At 50.9% G+C, this 22,007-nt stretch overlaps 1 protein-coding gene across 5 annotated transcripts in view; it reads left to right on the top strand.

Annotated features, from left to right (window-relative positions):
- The window catches only part of LOC144170851 (adenylate cyclase type 5-like), a 464,552-nt gene that overhangs the window by 378,258 nt on the left and 64,287 nt on the right, over window positions 1–22,007 (top strand). For all 5 annotated transcript variants that reach the window (XM_077700872.1, XM_077700874.1, XM_077700871.1 and 2 more), the window contains 3 exons: window positions 13,194–13,352; window positions 15,127–15,372; window positions 17,736–17,895. In XM_077700872.1, coding sequence (XP_077556998.1) covers window positions 13,194–13,352; window positions 15,127–15,372; window positions 17,736–17,895 — 565 coding nt within the window. The remainder of the gene's footprint in view (window positions 1–13,193; window positions 13,353–15,126; window positions 15,373–17,735; window positions 17,896–22,007) is intronic.

The raw sequence follows: 22,007 nt of genomic DNA on the forward strand, positions 1-22,007 counted from the left end.
TTTGACCCGTTCTTCGGCTCTTCCGCACAGTTGATTGATTGATTGTGGGGTTTAACGCGCCGACGCAACGCAGGCAATGAGGCGCGCCGTAGTGGAGGGCTCCGGATTAATTTTGACCACCTGGGGATCTTTAACGTGCGCCGAAATCTCGTACACACGGGCGTTTTTGCTTTTCGCCTCCATCAGAAAAGCGGCCGCCGCGGCCGGGAATCGAACCCGCGACCTCGTGCTCAGCAGCGCAACGCCTTACCCACTGAGCCACCGCGGCGGGTTCTTCCGCACAGTTACTGAGCCGAAGAGCCGGAGAGCCGGGTCAAATGAGCCGTTTCTCTGCGCCATCTATTATCGGCGTCAGAAAGCAACTGCACTGCCGGGCGAGCTGGGGCTAATTTTCCAAATTCCTCCAGCGCGCCCCATGTCGTGGGAGCAGACAATTCGAGTCAGGAGAACCGGATGTACTTTTGGGCCGTTCTTCGGCTCTTCCGCTCAGTTACTGAGCGGAAGAGCCGGAGAGCCGGGTCAAATGAGCCGTTTCTCTGCGCCATCTATTATCGGCGTCAGAAAGCAACTGTACTGCCGGGCGAGCTGGGGCTAATTTTCCAAATTCCTTCAGCGGCTTCTGTCGTGGGAGCAGACAATTCGAGTCAGGAGAACGGGATGTACTTTTGAGCGGCTCTTCGGCTCTTCCGGCGCTTCCGCTCATTTACTGAGCCGAAGAACCGAAGAACGGCTCAAAAGATCCGTCTCTTCGGGGCGAGTTTCGCGCCATCTATTATCGGCGCAAGAAAGCAACTGCCCTGCCAGGCCAGGGCATTTGCTCGGTGGAGCTAATTTTCCAAATTCCTCCAGCGCCTCCTGTCGTGTGAGCAGACAGTCCGAGTAAGGAGAGCCGGTTATTTTGAGCCGTTCTTCGGCTCTTGTGACCCGCTCTTTTCGAGAGCCGCTCTTCACGAAGCGGATCTTCTGAGGCGCCATTTGGGAACAGCGGTTGAGAGACCGCGGCGGCGGCGGCGGCGGCGGCGGTGAATGACAAATCGGGAGGCCGCAATGGCAGCAGTGAACGAACTGAGTCTGTATTTTCAAAGTAATAGGAAAATAAACTCCTGCGACCATATTATTCACCAGTTACATTTGTGCGTTCAGCTGTTGTCCGAGTCAGGAACGAGCCGGATCTTCTGAGCCGCTCAGTTCAGCGGCGATTCTCGGCTCCCGGCTGTTCTTTGGCAGAGCGGCCCTCCTAAGAACCGCCGCTCAGCGGCTGCTGGTTCGATCAGAGAATCATGCTGAGCATGGCTCTGGACGAGTCGTGTCAGCTCGTTCCGGTAGATTTTAGAACGTTGAGCAAGTTGGCTGGTTGGTGCATGTTAAAAATGTGAGAAACAGCGCGAAAGGACAGCATGTAGAGTAAAAAAAAGAATATGACTGGATCTTCACAAAGATATAAAAGGCCTGTGGAATGACGGTGAAGTCAACTCGTTTCTGTACGCATGGTAGCTGTCTGTTACGGTATCATGTTAGTTTTGTGGAGTGTTGATCGTGACCACAATATGAAGAGCGCCGAATGCGGCAGCTTCGCGAATAGCCGAAAGAAATAAAGGAGCCGAAAGTAGAGCGTGTTTGTGGGCTAATAAAGCTGACAGAAAATTTACATTTCGGCCGTGGTTGATCTTTAAATACCGCAAAGACACATTTTTTTTGTCATGGCGATGGAAGCAATTCTTTTCTGTACAAATACACCGGATTTTGTTACAAAATAAATGCCTCAACAATTACGTAATAATTTAGATTATGCATGCTTAACACACGTTACAGACCTAAATGAACCGCTGAACCGTTCAAATGAACCGCTTCACTTCAGTGAAGTGAGCCGTTCTGAGCCGCGCACCGAAGGGAGCCGTTTTGCCCATCTCTAATCCTTTCACATGAAATATACTATAACGAAGCTTTTTCCCCAACCACTAAAAGCACTGGCAAGGGTCGTGCATGTTCGCGTCATGCAGCGCCGAAAAAAATTCAGGTGTGTTTGAGGCCAGACGTTCGTACCTAACCGACAGAAGCAACGTCCTGCAATTAATAACACACGTTGGATTGGTTCTTACGATATCAAAGTAACAAACGTGTTAAAACAATAATACAAAACCAAGTTAAAAAGGCAAGTTGCGCCCTCGCCCACCAGGTGGTGCGTAAGCAGTTGCAGCGCGGGAAAATTGAATTTGGATTGAGAAAACCGCCATTGCGTTAACCATGGGAAGATCGAGAGAGGAAGGGAAGAGGTGTTGGAGAGGGGGGGGGGGAGGGAGAGAGAGTAGAGCGTGTTTTGCTGCCGGGGCTGCAGTATATGATCATTTTTTCAAGGTATTGGAAGCGGCGGAACGAGATACACGGCCTTTCTTTCTTTCTTTTTTTTTTTTTTTGAGGGGGGGGGGGACGAAACATGTACCCCACCGAAATTTGAAAACGGTTTCAAAAGCGAGACTAAAAAATCGACGCCACAGACCTGTCGGGGCTGACCAAGATATAATTCGTGCATACAAAAGCCGATATGTCGAAATTTCGGAGCCTTTTGAAAGATCCCCAATTGGTCTAAGTTAAGCATGTCCGTCCACTACATCGGGTTTTATTTTAAATAAAATCCACGGAAGCTTCGGCACGATAAGACCAAAGTGGAATTGAATTCTGAGGATCCGCGCAGAATTTCTCTTGGGCGAGACGCTACAGCGCAGGATAAATTTGCGGGTTTCTGTCTTTGCGAAACCGCAGCACGCGTCCCTGCGAGGGAACCGAAAGCGACCCCAACGTTGCCGACGCGGTCCCGCGCGGCGCCCGGTATCAGTGACAGGCCGCTTGCCGGCTTGTTTGGGAACGCTCCTATTCCGCCGAATAAGCATCGGCTGTCCCAGTCCGTGGCGTTGCCCAAATTGCATTAGGCTGGGCCGCTTCGCTGAATTGCGAACATGTGGGCGGCAGTGTGCGAATATCGGATTTCTGCGCAAACTGCGGCAACAAAGGAAAGCACCGCGCGTGGTGTTCGTAGCCGTTTTCTCTCGCGGTGTTTCTTTCTTTTCTTTGTGTTTGCTTCCTCCTCCAGGCGTCCGCCTTGCAATGACGTGGGTCGCCAGGGCACGTGTTCACGCGTTCGCGTTTCATGTTTCTAGGCCGGTAATAGACACTTAGGGGCTGTTGCTGCCAAAACCAGAGCCTCCTAATAGTACGCAGGAATACTTTACCTGTTGCGCAATGCTGTGCGTAGAATATTGGCCGCGTATCTGCCTGCTTTGCTGCAAATGTCGTCGGGAGGCGATAGTGTACTGCCGCCCCTGCTGCGCCAGTCGTCATCTCTCCCTCGCCCACCCGTGATGCTCTTCCCCCACCGTTCCCGTCGTGGCCTGATAAATGCAATTGAGGTTTGTTTGAGGAGATTTAGCTTTTGCCGCCTTGTCGCCGAAGGGTTGAAAACGGACGATTCGCGCGTCGCACGCCAGGTGTGTGTCGTGGTGCCTCCAGGTGCGCCTCGCCTCACGGTCTTTCGCTAGCCGCTCGGCACGTTGCTCACACGTTTCCCGGGCCGCTCGACACGACGGGCGTGGGAATGGCGGCCCTTCTCCACCACAATGACCTCCCCGGTATTTTCCTTGCGTTTTGTGGGCGCGTCTTCGCATCTAGACGTGGCACTTCATAGCCACTGTCATGGTCGCTGAAGGGTGCAAAACCGCCTATTTGTTGCCGTGCTTCCAAGAGCGTCTTGCGTGCGCTCTCATCCAGCGGCCGTGACACCGCACACAAGAAATTTTCACGCCGCCTACAGTAATGGAGACGACAAGAAACACGAACGGCCCAACTAGGGTCCCTAGAAATCTTGCTAGTCTGCCGTCCGCGCGCCTTCTCTATGGGGAGGCGTGTCCGCGCCGCTGATGCACGCACAGCGCTGCGCAGGGGGCGCTGCCAGCAATCGGAGCGCCCGAGCGGCGGGAGCGAGAGCGGCCGCTGGCCGTCCAGTGCCGCGCGTTACTGCCGCGGAGAGCGGGCGCGCATGGGGGTTTGACGGCCAGTTAGAGCGGTGAAATTCAGCGGCTCGGGGTACATCAACTCACAATTGAAGCTGCGATAGAACTACTATAGGACCTTTTAATTTCGGCGTCACGAATTTTTCGCGAATCGGGCTACGGAGCCTAGGCTATTTGCGGACGCTTACCTTCGCGAGTGAGACAGAAGGATGAAACCGCAGCAACGAGATTTGCCGTTTCGCTACCACCGCTGGAACCATTATTTCGCGCATTGTTGAGACAGTGAGATCCGTTCCAGGAGAGCCCGGCGGCGCCACACGCAGTGTTTGTGCTAATTGTGAAAACTACGTGGTTATCCCCGAACGTCATGTATTGAAGGAGGTCCGCATGTACCCGTCCTGGCTGACTCGAGAAAAAAGAAAAAAAAAAAAAGCTGCAGTGAAATCCTTTACCAAAAAACCCATTCCTAAATACTTCTGGCCGAGCCCTTCTACTTCCCCAAGGCATGTGGTCATTGAAATAAATAAGCCTTAAGAGCTTATGTTTTTAATTTCAAACAGCCGCAAGTAAAATGATTGCCATAACACAGATGTTCTCCCGTGTTGCTTTCCCTGCGTGCGTCTCGTGATTCACTCCGAGTATGCGGGCGATAAAAAAAGAAAAAAAGAAAGCCCTGTGTAATGAAGAATGCAAGCGCAGTTACTGTTTGGCAGCCTGATTCTATGAAAAAGTTTCCCGCACTCTTCAAGGTAGCGAATTTTCCAAATCGTGGAATTCACAAAAATTACAGGCGCGCAAAATAGAAGCTAGTACCACAGTTTCTGTCTGTTGATTGAAAGTGCCAAAAAGAATATGCGTGCGTACATTCCTATTACTTTTATTCGGCATTTACATTTAACAGATATTCCCAACTGAGGAGGCAGCGTTCGACGTGCGATGGGGCCTAGTTAATGAACGATGCAAATTGGTCAGATTCCGTTCAAGCTTCAAAGCATATAAGTAATCCCTCGTTATAACGAAGTCAGCAGGACGGCGGAAAAATTTGTTACAAGCGGTATTTCGATATAAGCAACCGCTCGAGAAGAGCTTAAGCAATTGAGCTTTAATTGCACCACAACTGCAAGGAACCAAAACACAATGTATTCAGAGAAGAACAACTTTATTCGGGTGCAAAAAGCAAAGTGAGTTTTGGCTGTTTCAAGTTTTTGTCGGGCACGAGCAACCCCATCTCCGATTTGACCAGCAATGCATGAGGCCGTGGTCGTCGCCCATAAAAGTGTCAGTGGCTGTGGCCAATTTATAGGGAGGCGTGCGGGCGTCACGGAATGATACGCGAATTTCGCGCTGGAAACCGCCGCAAATGCCGTGGCTATAGAGTCTGGGGTTGTGCTTGTTGCGCTCAAAAAACGATTACCCGCTCACTCTGGGCACACAGCGTAATCATGAAAACTGACGGTTTTCGCTCTAGAGGCTTAGCATGATCACTGGGCAAATTTTCCTCGCGGTGTGCAGCCGTGAAGTTTGCAAAACAAGCGCTTTTCGGCGTTCCCTCGTCAACGACACTGCTAATTCTACGGTTCGAGTGTCGGTGTTCGCACACCGTCGCGCCCACACCAATGTCTAGGAACAAAATTTAAGGACCGTACCACGCAGTTGGACCGTTTGTCTAAAGTCGGTTGACGCAAATCGAGCATGAACTGACTCCAGAAAATCGCCCGGGGACCAGCTTGCGTTGACCGGCCATGTTGACCTCCTGACTTGCCGATGGGTCGCCGCCAATGGGCGACGCCTCCGCTCGACACTTCATCTACAAGCGGGTCAGGCTATTCGAGCGCTTCGAGTAATGCGGCCTAAAAAGCATGCGTTTGGGTTGGGACCAGAAGAAATTTCGAATAAAGCGATCTCGTTATAACGAGGGAATACTGTATTTGACTCCCAAGCAAAGAGAAGTGAGGATGGTTCCAAAGCGCCTCAAAAAAAAAAAAAAAAAATTATGAAGCGCCCACACACAACACAAATATTTTCACGCGCTATATATCCACGAGGTCGCGGGTTCGATTCCGGGCCGTGGCGGCCGCTTTTCTGATGGAGGCGAAAAGCAAAAACGCCCGTGTGTACGTGATTTCGGCGCATAATAAAGATCCCCAGGTGGTAAAAATTAATCCGGAGCCCTCCACTGCGGCGCGCCTCATCGCCTGCGTTGCGTCGGTGCGTTAAACCCTACAATCAATCAATTATATATCCACGGCAGTGTACGGTGGGGGCATACACAAAAACGCTTCTTTGTTAAGTAACTTAGTCGAAATACCGCGTGATGTGCCCCAGCTAGAAAAAGATTCCGTGCCGACAGTGTTTCCGATGCCCCCCAGAATGTGTCGAAACCTTTTCCCTTGAAGAGGATATCGAGGATAGAGCGCAGTGACACGATTCCATGGTTTGGCGGCTCGATCGTTCTTAATTCGCAAAAAAAAAAAACGTACTGGCATCAATTCATGCTTCGGTAGCAAACTCTTCGTATTCGTAGGAGCCAATTTATTTGGCTAATCTGTTTTGTAGAGGACGAAAATGCGCCCTTAAAATCGGCTGAAAGCGCCCATACCTACGAAAATCCTCCCTGTTCTGTGAGCGCCGCCAGCTGCACTGCTCCCCACGCCGACACTGGCCGGCCGCGCTCCGACTGCGTGCAGCGCCGCCGCTGCATGCATCACGGAGGAGCCCCCTTCGCGGCCGCCGGACGGCAGACTAGCAAGTATTTCTAGGGACCATAGCCCAACGCACCAGGGAAGATATTTCTGTTGACACTAGTGGCGCCACCTGGCATTGGCCCTGAGAAGCAACAAACGCGCGCACCCAGGGACACTGCCAGATGGCGCCTTTTTCTGCGGCCAATTTGTTCTCTACTGTGGCTGTAGTGTTTCATTGGCTATCGCAAGTATCAAGCGTCCACGTATTTTTAATAAAGTAACACTGCAAATTTCACTTATGTATTGATTTTTTGCCTCAGATATGCGTAATCTTTCGTTCTGGCTCAATGAATGAATGAATGACATTTATTAAGATGGGGGAGGCCACATAGCCGTAGTTGGGGAAGGGGAAGAAGGGAGGAGGGGGAGGTGATCACTCAATCGTTAGAGATGACTTGTTGGAGATAGATGATCAGTGATTTCTTTGGGAGAGGGATTGTAGACCAACGTTGGCAACTATGAGCATTGCCATCGGAGTCGGATGTTAATAAATGGCTGTGGCTATGTAAACGTAGCGTTTAACATCTGCCCTAACATTGGCCGTGGGACACCGCGTCCGCACGCTTCGGTGGCTGGAATCATGAGCTCCCTTGGAGCGGCGTTTGCGGCTCAGTCTGGCCGCGGTAACAGGATGGAATGAACGGCGATGACGAGTACCAAGTTATTTTGCCCCAACTGCCGACAGGACGTATCGTGTTGAATACGGTGTTTCTTCACGGGGACGTGAAAGCCAGACCGTTCCGAGTCGAGGACTTCCGAGACAATGGAGACATGCTCGCACGTGTTGGTATGCTCTCCGACGTGATAGCGTTGGGGGCGTACCAGATCAACCACGTGTGGGCGGTGACCTTCAAAAGTTCCGAGGCTACAAAGAAGATGCTGGCGGCCGGCGAGCAGGAAGTGAAGGGACGCCGGTGCCTCGTCGTGGATCCGCAGGACCAGCAGGTGAGGCTTAAGCTTCACTGGCTGCTGCACGGCGTTGAAGACGAGGACGTGCGTACCGCCCTTGCTTCTTATGGCAAGGTCATTGAAGTCACCAAGGAAAGATGGCGCGTGCATGGAGTGCAGGACAAGGGGTCCACGACGCGGGCGGTAACGCTGAAGCTCAAGGCCTGGTGGACGGTGGAAGATTTGCCGCATCAAATCAGGGTCGCAGGCGAGTTGGCCCTCTTGGTGGCGCCAGGCAGGCCCATGCAATGTTTGCGCTGCCAAGGGACTGGTCACGTTCGCCGTGACTGTAAGGTGCCTCGCTGCTCGAAATGCCGTCGGTTCGGCCATGCAGACGCGGATTGCGTCCGCACTTACGCCAACGTGACGGGGCCTGCGGGTAGAGAAGAGTTTTCAGAGCACTTGATGGATGTGGCCGAGGCGCAAGCAGCAGCACAAGGCACGGGAAACCTGGAAAAGGTGGAGGCGACCCCTGCAAGTCCGTCCCAAGACACGGAGCCAAAGAACCAGGAGGAGGCGGCAGCGTGTGTTACTGCGATTCCAGTGGACGGTTTAAAAAAGGGCCCATCTCCCCGCGAGGGGGACTCGAGTAAATGCGTCGCATAGGGGGTGGGTGTATTGCGTTAACGTTTAGTGTTTGGGGAGTTGGTGGTAGTGAATGCGTTGTATCAGCAGCTTCTTGACGTAGTTTGAATGAGTCAAGGATATAAGGCGCGTTCGTAGCCTTCCATTCTGTGTCGGCTTTGTGGCGCAGTGGGTAGAGCACCATGTACCTTGCGTTCCACCCGCAGGGTCGTGGGATCGAAACCAGGCGCCGGTAAGTATTATTTTTTTATATAGTGTAGGGGGAGGGGTGCGGACCTGTTGGTGAGAGCGAGGAGGGTAGCGTGATGCGGGAGAGGAGGAGTGGGGGAGAGGGCGCACCTGGAACGGCTGTTGCGTACGCACGGCGGACGCTACATGTGAGTTAAAGAAATGCTCATTTAAAACCAACAGCCCACTGAAGTCGAGCCCGAATCAAGTGAGGATGAGACGATGGAGGCGGGCGGGCAAGCAAGCGCTGGGAACAACGGCAAGCACGGCCTTGACAAGACGGACGAGGGAGAGGAACATGGAGCCATGGCCACCAGCGAAGAGCCGCCGCTGAAAACTAACCCGGGGCAACGCTCTTCCTCTGTGAAACTGCGTCCCAGCGTCGTGAAGAGACGCGGACGCCCAGGAACGCCGGCAACGCAGCAACCGGCACCAGCAACGCCGTCGACGCAGCAGCCACCCCCTGTCTCCACGGCGAAGGAGGGCAGCGTCTAGCGAAACGCGGACGCGAAAGGGCGAGCACCATGCCGGTGGTCTCTAATATTTAAAGGGAGGCGAAATGGAAGGGTCCCTGAATGTAGCAACATTAAACGTCCGGGGTCTGGCTTCAAAGAGAAAACAAAGCCAGGTATATCGCCTTTTAATAGATCAGGACATCTATGTGCTAGCAGTTCAGGAGACGAAGGTGGACGGAGAGGAAAAGACCGAGGGCATGGTGCGCCGTTTCACGTCGAGTTACTACGCTTCTGTAAGTCACGCTGCGGGGACGTCGGCGGGTTGTGTGTTGCTCGTAAAGAAGTTGCCGGGCCTGGAAATGCAATCGGTCACAGCATGTCTTTCTGGCCGCCTTGTTGTGTGCGATTGCCAGTGCAACTCTGTCGAGTACAGAATTATTTGTGTGTACGCGCCAAATGCATTGGAAGCCAGGTTAGATTTTTTTTTATAGCCTCAAGCAACCCTTAAACACCGAAAGGCGGCTTATGTTATTGGGGGATTTTAACTGTGTGCTGTCGAGCCGTGATAAAGCAAGCGAAACCACCTACAGAGACGCTGGCACTAGTCTGCTAGCTGAGATAGTAGACGAATTCGGCTTGATTGATGTCGGGGAATGCCTTGAGGGTACGAGAGACGTGAGATTCACACATTTTCAGGGTTGCAGCCACGCACGGCTAGAGAGGTTTTATTTTTCGCTAAATTTAATCCAACAATGTCATGGCTATGATGTACAGCCGATTTCTTTCTCGGACCACTGTTTGGTTAAATGCAGACTGGGTAGGAAAAAAACAGAACACCCCTTTCTCGTGGGATCTGTGGAAACTGAATGAAAAGCTGTTACATGACGAAATGTTCATGGGTTTTGTAGTAGAAAAAATTACGGAAATAGCTGAAGGCCACAACAGTAAAATCGGGGAGAAGTGGGAGATGTATAAGCAAGACGTTAAAATAAAAGCCATAGAAAGGTCTAGCTGTATAAAATATGAGGAAAAAAGAAAAGAAAACCTTTTGCGAGCGAACCTACAAAAGTTGGTTGCGTTAGAGAACAGAAATCCAGGAATGTTCAAAGGCGACATAGGGCAGATTAAGCACAAACTCGAAGTCATTGACCAAGACCGCTATCGCGGAGCGCTAGTACGCGCGAGGGCGGAACATTGGACGTTCGGGGAGGCACCCACAAAACGGGCGTAAGGAATAGGAAAGACGCAAGCCCGGCGGAATATGATTAAAGAAATAGAAACCAACGGTTATGTAACTTCGGAAAAAGAGGAAGTGGAGCGCGCATTTTTCGATTACTATAAGGCACTGTTCGCTTTCAGAGAAACCGACTTAGAAAAATACTAGCGAGATTTTGTCGGTGCGTTGCCACGCTTGGATGACGAAACAAAGGAATGGCTCTAACAACCCTTCTCGGCCGAGGAAGTTAAGTGTGCCACCGAAAACCTGAATCCGGGCAAGTCACCGGGTCCTGACGGGCTTAGTGCGGCGTTCTATAAACATCTGAAATCTTTGATATCTCCTGTTCTTGCCGACATGTACAATCAAGGCTAAGAAATTGAAGCGCTTCCTCCATCTTTTTCTACCTCCCATATAATACTAATTCCGAAAACAGACGACAGGCAAAAATTACGGGATGTTAAAGCATACCGACCAATCTCGCTGACAAACGTTGATTAGAAAATTTTTATGAAGGTCCTGGGGAAAAGGTTACAAATGGTAATCCAGAAAATTGTAGGTCCACATCAGACGTGTGGCATCAGGGGTCGTAACATATTTACGAATATCCACAAGTCGAGGTGCGTACTGGAATGTTGCGATGCAATGGGCTCGGGCGTGGCGATTCTCCAGCTCGACCTGGAGAAAGCCTTTGACTGCGTCTCCCACAAGATCCTGTTTTATGTTTTAGAGCACATCAACCTTGGTTCTGTCATTGTACGGGGAGTGGCGATGTCGTACCGGAACTGCACTACACGGTTGATAGTGAATAAGGAATTGGGAGCGGTCATCGAGGTGCAGCGTTCGGTGCGCCAGGGTTGCCCCCTAAGCCCTTTATTTTTTTGTGTATACATAGAAGCGCTGTGCCTGAGCATCATTCATAATGGTAAAATAAGCGGATTTAAATTACAGGAGACAGAGGTCAAACTTCTCGCCTATGCTGACGACATTGCCGTTGTTTGCTCGAACAAAGAAAGCGTGATGTTCGCCGTGGAAACAGTGAAGCATTTTGGGGAGGTCACGGGGAGTCTGGTAAATTGGGCAAAATGCCTGGGGTTTTGGCACGGTGAATGGATGTCAACGCCAGCGATCTTTGCTAATGTAGCTTGGGTAACCACCCCAGTAAAGTACTTGGGAACCCCTCTGGAATACTATCGAGACAGTGAGCCCTACTGGCGAGGGCAGGTGCAATCACTGAAAGAGAAAGCGAAAAAAAAAGCAACTGGGCTGTCAGTGTTCGCGAGAGCCACGACTTGTAATCTTTTCTTCGTGGCAAAACTTTCGTGGAAAACTTTTCGTGGAAGTGGGCATTGCTAGGCTGTTGTTTGGCCGGCTGCTAATTGGACACCTGTCCCTTTTGTATGGTCCCTGCGTCCGAAGCCGACACGAGCCACCTTCTGTGGACATGCCCTGCCCTTCAAACCACTCGCCGGCAACACCTCCGGGGCACAGGGCTCCATCCGGAGAGACCCCCTGGCTTACAGCGGTGGCCCGCAGTACCGGCCTCTGCTGACGTTTCTGCGTGAAAGAAGTGTGATGTTGTATATATAACTGTCATGCCGTAAGGCAAACTCTCGCAAAAAAAAAAAAAAAGAAAAAGCTTCGCAGTCGCGATGCGTTTGAGCGTGGCCATATGGGTAAATGTTCTTAGAGGAAAGAAAAGAGGGGTAGGTCGTTTGGTAAATCTCCCACCTGGATATGTGTCCTGTATGCGGTCTGGCGCCACGAACGACTCTTCAGACGACGATCCCGATTCACGTTCCACATATATTTCGCAAATACGCTCGCGGGAGTAGTTGCGCACAAGGCGAGGTGACGGCGTCTGCAGCAACGCGCGCTGTGCAGACATCACGTGCCATCCTTTTTAAACAGCGGAGCTGTTGCAGCTTGTGGTGCGTAACGCGTAACGCGTTAAAAAAAATGCCGAGCGCTCGTGAGCGCGTGCCTCGCGGCGACTGCCGATCGTACCCGGCTCGCGGAAAAAGAAATCTGGCGAAATCCCTGAAAAGCGCCTCGCGTTTCCTATAGCAACCAACAACGCCACAGCTGACGCAACAACGGCTCTACGGAACCTCGACGTGACTCAAGGAACAGCGCGCATGCGTCGTGCATGTACGTGCCGCCGCTGCGCCCCAACTGTCGTCAAGCGCTGCCGCGCATGTAATGCTTGGCATGAGAAACACGACGATATCGATGCATATGACGGTGACTACTACTAGCACAGTGCAAAGCGACGACAGAACATGTTAACAAACAATTTAAAGCTTGTACAAATGCGTGGTGATGTGTCCTTCAGAGCTCACGTAGAAAGAACACCTGCAACTTCGCTATGGTTCAAGCCCTGAGCGACTTATTGCAAGCTTCGCCCAGGTTTTTTTTTTTTTTTTTTTTTTTTTTTTTTTGGATAACGACCGACTGCCGTAGACTTATATAGTCAGTAAGGCAACGGCTTCGCGACCGAAATGGCACAGGTTAGACGCCGGACTCAGTAGCGTTCTTTTTTTTTTTTTCACTAGCTCTGAAAGGGCTTTGCACAAAGGCGAAATCCAGTTTGCTATCTACTGGTACTCTCCATTGAAACTAATAGCAATAACTAGTTGAGTATCGGTGAATTTAATGGGGTTTGAAATTTTAGCTCGCCAGTTGTTCCCCCAAAGTCGACCTCAGCACTAAAGCCCCCACATGTTGCTAATGGTAGTTTGTCAAACGTCCGACATACACGTCCCCCCTTCCAAAGCGGTTCTGCCACCAAAATGACTTGTGCGGCGATGGTCTATGGTAGCCAGCCATCCATTCGCGGCAGAACGTAGTCTTGGAAAGGGGACGAGAACTGGGTGTGGAGAATGGCGTCTCAATGTTTGGGCAAACATCTGTTGCTTCATGGCAAAAACTTTGCCAACGACCTTTGTATGGCATAGCTCGGCCTTTGCGTTTCTTTCACTTAACCGCTCTTCCATTGGTATGCGCCTTGCAGGCTTGTCCGGGACGTGACCGGCGTCAACGTCAACATGAGGGTCGGCATCCATACGGGACGAGTCCACTGCGGCGTTCTGGGACTGAAGAAGTGGCAGTTTGACGTCTGGTCCAATGACGTCACACTGGCCAACTACATGGAAGCGGGAGGAATCCCAGGGTCAGTGAATTGTCTCCTGGAATGCTTGCACGGGGCGGCTACTTAAGTGGGCCTGACACGTCGGCGCTGCAGGCTTGCCCGCATGGTACCCCTTGGTAACCGCCCTGCCTGGGGATACGAAGATTTTAGCCAAGACCAGTCGTGCCTGGATGTCAAACGCCTTGTGAGCGATAGATGTGGGCGAAATTTCCGTGGCGGTATGTTCATTTTCGCTTCGCTGTGTAACCAGAGGGGGTGATGGAGAAGGACAGAGAGGAAATGCAGCGCGGAGAGCCTCCGAAAGGCTGATCACATTTGCACGAGGCGGATGGTACCGTTCCCTACCACGGCATAAAGGAGAACAACACCATCCGCCTCGTTCATGCATTTGTCCTCTCGCGGGTGACGTACGCTGCGCCATAAAGTAAAAGAGACACCGAAAAGCTAAACGTAATCGTCAGAAAAGCCACGAAGCAAGCCTTCGGCCCCCCCGTTTGCACATCGACCAACAGACTCATACAGACACCGCAAAAAAAACACAAGGACTAGGAGGGAAGGAGAACACTGTCCTTGTGTTTTTGCGCTGTTTCAGACGAGCTTATAGAGGGCCATGTCTAACCAAAAGGCCCGCCGCGCGCAGACCTCCACAGGTCAAAACGTCCTTGAACAAATCAACTGGAATTCGCCAGGCGCTATGAAACCCAAGGAAATACTGTAAGAATGGCTACGCCTCATCAAAATCCGCCTGGAAACACGCATCCCGACTATCATCAAGGAAGACGCGAGGCAAGGGTCAAAACCCTCAGCAAAAGCATGGGACCCTCTCCCCATGGTCGCCTACACGGACGCAGCCTCATACCGTGGAAGATGAGCAAAAGCTGCGGTGCTAACGATGAAGACATACCTCCTGATCGGTGCCACCCTGCAACAAGCCACGACACAAGAAGCAGAAGAGGTAGTTGTAGAACTAGCCGTGAGACAAACCAAAGCACCTCAGGCTGGGTGGCACAGACGTCCCATCGAATACTGACAACCAAACAACCGGACAGGAATGTCGAAATTGTGTGGGTGCCGGCCCGTTCCTCCCCGCAAGGAAACGAATTCGCCCACCGTAAGGCCCGATGCTTTGTAGACCTGTCCACGGAGGAGACTGCCGAGCCCGCACAATTAAATGTGAACCGCGGGATCTCCCAGCACTGCAGAGTGACCCGCAGAACATTCTCGCTACCCCATCCACAGCTCACGAAAATGCAAGAAACAACACTCGGACAACTCCAATCCAACACGTTCCCACATCAAATGCGCATGCACCTCCTGCTCCCTTATCAGTCTGAAGACCAATGCAAATGCTGCACACAACCAGAAACGCCTTAGACACATCGTCCCAGAGGGCGAGAAAAATCCAAGCATACCACCCCTACACTCCTCCTCTCCCCCCAGAGCAGTGGGAGACGCTGCTGTCCAGCTCCCATCTCGCCGACCAGCTCCCGCTGGTTGAGAGGGCGGTTGTAGCCAAGTCGGCGCATGGATGCCCGCGATGAGGGCACCACTCTCGCGAGAACATCATTGCTGTCAAAAAGGAGCTTCTCTCTCTTTTTTATGGAGGCTAGTAGAAGCGCGGAGCGCCAGTTGACGCGGGTCTTGCGACTGCAGTGACCGCGTGTACTAAACGAACCATGAACGGGTGCATTTACGCTAGCGCGCGGGCACTGCTAAGTGGAAATGTGTTTTGTCTCGCTTTTTTCGCGATCCCCACAAGTGTACGGCCGCGGAATAGTGCTCGCTTCTGCTCCAGGAGCGTGCACATCACCAAGGAGACGCTGCAGTTCCTGGGCGACGACTACGAGGTGACGCCGGGCGAGGGCGGCCAGCGGCACCCGTACCTGCGCGACCACAACATCGAGACGTACATCATCATCCCCAACGACAAGAAGCGCATGGCGCCGCCCGAAAACAGCGCCAGCTCAGCCGCGCTGCACGGGGTCGCCAAGGAGATCCGCATCATGGGCCACGCGAACGCCAGGCGGCACGTGAACATGAGGTCAGAGTGCGTAGCCACATGCGTCTTTTAGTGGAGTTGGGATCGCAGTTTCTTTTTTCACACCGAAGCTCTTTGTGGTATGTTGGTGGGAATTTTTAGTGTCGTTTGTTAGCAGCATGCGCTTTGCGGCAAAGGTAACCTGCTTGCGAAAGCTGTGTAGCTCTGAATCTAATGTAGATATCTCGAACAAAATTAGTTAAATCGACCGCTAGGACGACTCTGTCATTGCACTGTATGCTATGCATTTGCCGTAGTTAGTTTACTGTACAGTTGTAAACGTTCCGGATTTCATCATACGTGCGCTTGTGCTGCAGAGGCGTATGGTTACGGAAAACAGCTGTAATTAGTGTTTTTGCGGATTTCTTTTTATGCCGTAAGGTAAACATTCGCAATAGGAAAAAGCTATCCCTAATACGATGCTTTCTGCTCCGACGACTACATAACCGTGGGAAATTTTTTGGTATGTCACATTATGAATAAATATCAGTCGCAGTTTTAGTACATAACATGAATGTCGATGTTATTGCGCAGTTCCCGGCAACGTAGCGCGAAAATCGGGTTACAACTGTATTTGAGATAGCGGTAACCTGCTGCCGGTATACCAATACATCTAGGGAAACGCATACAGGCGGAGGAATATATCTATACATCTTTGTTTTTTTTTGTTAGCCTAGAGACAAAAGCTTTAACGTGCATCTAGATAAGCAGCTTGCCATTTGGGCTTGTTTTATTAAAATAAAAAATATTCCGTTATTCGGGAAAGCCTTGTTTTTTTTTACCGTTTCCCGCTCGCTAAAAATATGCACAGGAAGAGAACGAGGGAGTTTCCAACTCCTGAAAGGAGGTGTACTGCAACACCGAAAGTGGCAATGTGAAGGCATGTTGTATCCCAAAGGGTCGTTTTCTGGTCGAACTGTGTTTGCAGAAAAGTAATAACCTTATCGGAGATTTTCTTACCCAGCATCTCGCAGGTTCAGTACTTCAGCTTGTTTCCAAAAATGCCACAAGTAGAAGCAAGAAATATTCACAATGGTCTCACCTAAGAATGGTTCTTGACAGGGCGGCACCTTGTTCGGCGTGAACTCGTCAGGCGATTATGAACCGTTTCCTTGAATATGGCCACATGTACGGTTTAGCCATTTTTTTATTCACCAACGCGAAAAACGTTCATTGAATTGATTAAATTTAGGGTTTAACGCGCCGACGCAACGCAGGCGATGAGGCGCGTCGTAGTGGAGGGCTCTGGATTAACTTTGACCACCTGGGGATCTTTAACATGCGCCGAAATCTCGTACACACGGGTGTTTTTGCTTCTCGCCTCCATCAGAAAAGCGGCCGCCGCGGCCGGGAGTCGAACCCGCGACCATCTGAACGTGAAGAACGGAGTGGACGCTGTGCAGCAGCCTGCAGTGGCTTTTATTATGCGCGAAGATTCGTCTTTGCATTGCGTTACAACTAAATCCGGAAAGAACGAGGTATACAGAAAGCGCGGATCAAGGATAATTCGTCAAACAAAAAGTATTGCATGACCGAGCCAAGCCTTGCGGCTTCGTTCCTTTCTTAACGCCGATGTGCTGTTCGGGTCCTTCCTTTTTTCTTCCTTTTTTTTTTCTTCGGAGCTAGTAGCATTAATAGGTTATTGCCTGCAGAGTATGCGCTTCATATGCGACGTCCGCATCTCTTACATTGTTCTTCCTTCAAATACGATTTCGCCAGAGCCGTGTGCTCGTCGCCCACGCGGCCTGCTTTTCGTCCGGCCGATCCTCGTCCGGGATGCTTTAGCCGCGCGTACAATTCCTTGCAAAATCCCTTGGCGCGTGCGGCATTGCGTAGCCACATGAAAGAAGACGCTAATGACAGCCCACTTGGCACGTGATTCCCAAACGCGTCGTTGGTTTGACGCGAGGGACAGAGGCAGAAGCCACGCGAGGCACTCGGGCAGACAGTGCACCCGTGTTAAGGGGCACACCGCTTTTTTCCCCTACGGTCCCTGTGCGTCCGATAAACATCCGCTGACAGCTACGCTCCGTCCCTCGTGTTCTTGTCAATTTGCAACCAGCACGCACCCACCCACAAACATAGAGTCACAACGAGAACGACAGGCTGGTTGTGTAGCAAGCGTTCTAGCTCGTACGGTTTTCTATTTTCGTTGAAACTTATTCGCGCAGCGAGACAGGAAGAGATTGTACAGCTTGATAAGATCAAACGTCTTTTTCCCTCCCCTTCATTTTTCCCATAAAAAGAGAGTGGAAAACGCGATTTAACGGTTGTTGCACGACAACTGCGTCGCAAACAAGCGCGCGCCTGTTATGCCGCAGCGGAGACGGAAACAACAAGCGGCGCGTGATGCATTATTCATGCAGAGCCAAGGGCTACGTGGCCGGCGAGAAGAAGAAGAACTCCCAGGAGGAAGTGAACGACTACCTGTCGCACGCCATCGAGGCCCACAGCATCGAGCAGCTCCGCTCCGAGCACTGCAAGAAGCTCACGCTCACCTTCCACAAGGCGGACGTCGAAGAGAAGGTGCGCTCGCCTCCCACCCTCCTCGCGCGCGAAAGATTTGGCCGGCTTGATCGAAACAAGCGTCGTATGTCGGCCAATAACTGGGCCTCTATAATAATGCGAGAGCACGGTGTCCTATTCTTACGGGCCGTGCGCACCTCAGCAGGCTTTCCGGCCTTGCTTTTATTCCACTTAAAACAGCCTCTACGTTTTCTTTTTGCTTTACCGGGAAGGTGTACGGTTACAGAATAGAGCGGACCTTTTAAAGCGAATATTACAAACAGAAAACTGTCGCACTCACGGGCGTCGAAATTCGTTCCCGACCTTGTTATCACGAAGAAAACTTTGGGTTACGTAAGCGCGTATAATTCGAGCGAGACAAAAATGCGCTATTTAAAAGTTTTTCCTTGAGTCGTTTTTTGTTCTTCTCACGTAATAAACTGGGTGCATTCATAAGCTGAACGCGAGTTTTCCGGAGCCTATATATGTTCAACTTGTGAGTATCAGCAAAAGCGAACGACTGCGATGGAGAGCTGTAGCTCTTGTTTTAATGCAAATGGGCGACAACAACAACAACAACAACAAAAAATTGCATCAAGTCCGAGCTGTGCGAGGAATCACAGCTTATGCAATGATTAATTGGTACGGTTGCGCAAGAAGCGCCTGAAGTCGCAGTTCGGAATCAACCTTCGCTTGGCTTATCGTAATGCATCACCGTTTGGTTGCGCAAGAAAAGCCGTAAGCGTGAGCGAGCGTGTTGTTTGCTGAGACGGATCTGCACGTAATTTCCAGTGACTGGTCCGCCTGAGCGGCCCCACGCGGGGCACGGAGAGTTCCCACTCCTCACTTTGGCAACGGGCATGCACTGCAGCGTCCACCCTTGAACAAATATCGCACGTTTGGCCACTATAACCTGACAAATTTCAAAAAGACAGGCCAAGGTTGTCTAGCTTGTATTCTCTAATCAAATTGTGTCTTTCTTGCTCGTTAGCACTAGCACAAAAAATTATTTCGTGGGCGTGATGATATACAGGGTGTTATGACGATAATTGGAACACTTCAATTTTTTTTCCTGAGCGAACCGCCGCTCGTTTCGCGCTCAAACTTCACACGAAGGTCGCATTTTGCGGTCTATTTTGGTTGACAGTGGAAACAGCGGCGGTCCTCTTTATCCGGAAAACAAATAAAAACAATTTTCGCCTATGGGAAAATGGCGGCCTATTTGGGCGTGCGAGCCAGTGCAAACTAATCTTGGAACGACGGCGCCACCTAGGGTATGCACAGCGAAACGGACGATGGGAATTCTTGCTCCTTCTACGGCAGGTAGCAGACGATGAGAAAATGTAAAAGCAAGTGAGGAAACAAATCCAACGTTTTTTGGCAACATTGAACCATGGGGATATTTTAGTATGATTGGTATCAGCTGTTATGCAACTATTTGTGGTCATCGTAAACTAGGGACGAAACAGATTTTCTGGTCATCTACTGCCTCATTCGGCTCCATCCTGCCGTGAATCCCCATCGTCCGTTTCGCTCTGCATACCCCAGGTGGCGTCGTCGCTTTAAGATCAACCTGCACTGGCTCCCACGTCCAAAGCAGACGACATTTTCCCATAGACGAAAATGGTTTTTATTTGTTTTCAGAATAAACAGGTAAATACCGTCATTGTTCCGGGTGTCCAACAAAATAGACCACAAAATTCGACCTTTGTGTGAAGTTTGAGCACGAACTAGGAGCGATTCTCTCAGGAAATATTTTAAAGTGTTCCAAGCATCGCCGTAACACGGAAGCAATTGAAGAGTCATCGAGACCGCTGCGCGAAGCCTTTAAAGAGGCTCCTTTTTGTCGGACTAAAAGTCTGAAATTCTGATGAACCTTGTTCCGCCTCGAAAATAAAGGAGGTAAAGGATCGTGCTGCCGGTCGCTTGGTATGCGCGCCGACCCCGCGAGCGCCGCATGATCCGTGCCATGCGTCGCCTAGCATGCCTGTGGCTGTGCTGCGAAAGTGTCAAGGCAGGGGAAGGTCAAGCGGCTGATTCTCATATGGGAACGGGCCGCGCTCTTTTACTAACACGAAAGCAGTAGTCAAGCTTGTGTGTTCGCCGAAATTCCGACATCCATGGCACACACAATGGCCGACGGATGACACGCAAAATGGCGGAATGGTCAATGCGGGTGTTCCTAATTCGCGCAAACGATTTTCGCAGCGCCGCCCACGCTTGCTCTCCCCACCAATAAAGCGCAAAGAAAACTGCTTGCACCATGCAGGCTGGCTGCTCCTGAAGTTGCGGTTCAACTAGCGACTCAGGAGAAGGGGCAGGCGAGGGGAGGGGACGTCGTTGTCGTCGGACGACGGGAGATTACTGCCGCTCGAGGGCGTCAGGCGTTTGTACCTGTGCAGCTGGAGCACTCATCGATGAAGGGGCGCACTCGCTTCGTTAAACCATGCGTTCGTGCTGCACATTCCCCGAGCGAAGGACTGATCCCTGGTACCCTGTTTGCGTTTCCGGCACTCTTGCAGGGGCCATCTCTGTGACAGCAAGCAAGAATGTCTTTTACGCTCGCGCTTTCATGGAACTTGCAAACGTTTTGCCCGCCCATACAAGGGAAGGAGTTTACCAGCATAAGAAAAAAATGTACTTACTGCGCTTTCCGGTTGGTGTAAACAACATTTCAAATTTTTCTGCCGCGGGGGAAACGTGTTTGTTGGGAAAAAAGTTAGTTCGTAGCTTTTGCTTTGCGCAGTGCAAACGAATACCCGCAAGCTAAAATTGATTTATAGTGTGATGGGAAAACGCATGCCCGCATGCATTCTAGCTGCTCAGAATTCCTTGCTTGCCAGCAGCCGAAAACAAGTAAAACAGAGTGTTCGTATGCTGCGTTGGTTCTAATACTATGGGTTTGCTGGCACGTTCCCTCCTAAAAGAGAAATTCAGTTCTTCGGTGTCCAGTATTGGAAGGCGTAGCTAAGGTGTTAAATTCGCCGTGGCTGCAGTGGTGGATTTGATGGGGGGAGGGAGAGGGCGGGGAAGGCGGCCTCTCCCGCTGGATGACCTGATAGGACTGAAGTGAGCACGCGCCCTTGCATGTGTTTTCGGGATTGCAATGAAAGCGAGAAAACATCGAGATTTCAGCGATGCGATCTACCTAAAGGCGTATCTCGGGGTATGCATGGGCGCACGAAAGGTGGGTGGTGCGCACCGTCATCGAGTGTGGGCATTGAGGCGCCCTACCGTGATCGCTGCTTACAGATCTTGCGGCGCGCAGCAGCAAAACCGGCGGGGCATGCCGAGGAAGAAGCGCATGCGTCCTTTCTCTGGACGCCTCCCGGATGCAGTCAGGCGGGTGATAGCGGCGCGCAAGTCACATGAATTAAACGCTAAGGGTGCCGGGTTTGCGAAAATCTCAAAAGGCAGGCAATTTTGGAGCACAATATTGCGTTCTAATAAAATGCGCCAAGTCATTATCTTTTTTTTAATGAGACTAAACGTACGTGAACAATCATTTTGCACGTCTACAACTAGTTCGAAATGCAAACAATTTATTTTTCACTCCACTGGCGCTATCTCTTCAGGATTGAAGAAACTCAGTCGATAAACAGCGTTTTTTTTTGTCACTTTAATCTCTCAGTGGCAGATGGCGCCTTGTCACTCGCACTATTATTCTCTGCATTGGCTGCGTGTGAGCAAACGAATTTGATTTCGTTTTCAGCCACACTTCCCAAGATCGATGAATGAGCCTAAATGGGCCATGCAGACAACATACAAGTTTATATTGTTCGAAAGATTTCGTGTTTTAGAGTGCCCCCAACGCTTGTCTGGCAGCAAGCGATGTCGTAATCAACGATAAATTATTCATTTAGGTTAAAATTTTGATTCTCCCGCCAAATCGTGTGTTTTCTTGACGTCTGTCATGAAGTAATGAAGGCGGGTGTTCAAACGAACTTCCAGTGCGTCATTAGGCTCGGCAGCCTTGCTTGTTGAATCCCCCGCTTGGGTGCGCTCCATCGTTATCATCATCGCGTTCATATTCGTGTCATTAAATCTGAGAACCCCGTTCCGTTCAAAATTATGACACCGAACCCTGCTGCCTGTCTTCTCTTGCCTTAACATTTGATGCCGACAAATTCGGA

Source organism: Haemaphysalis longicornis, unplaced genomic scaffold (assembly GCF_048455015.1).
Source record: "Haemaphysalis longicornis isolate Haplotype H1 unplaced genomic scaffold, Haemaphysalis longicornis Haplotype H1 scaffold_2, whole genome shotgun sequence".
NCBI lineage: Eukaryota > Metazoa > Arthropoda > Arachnida > Ixodida > Ixodidae > Haemaphysalis > Haemaphysalis longicornis.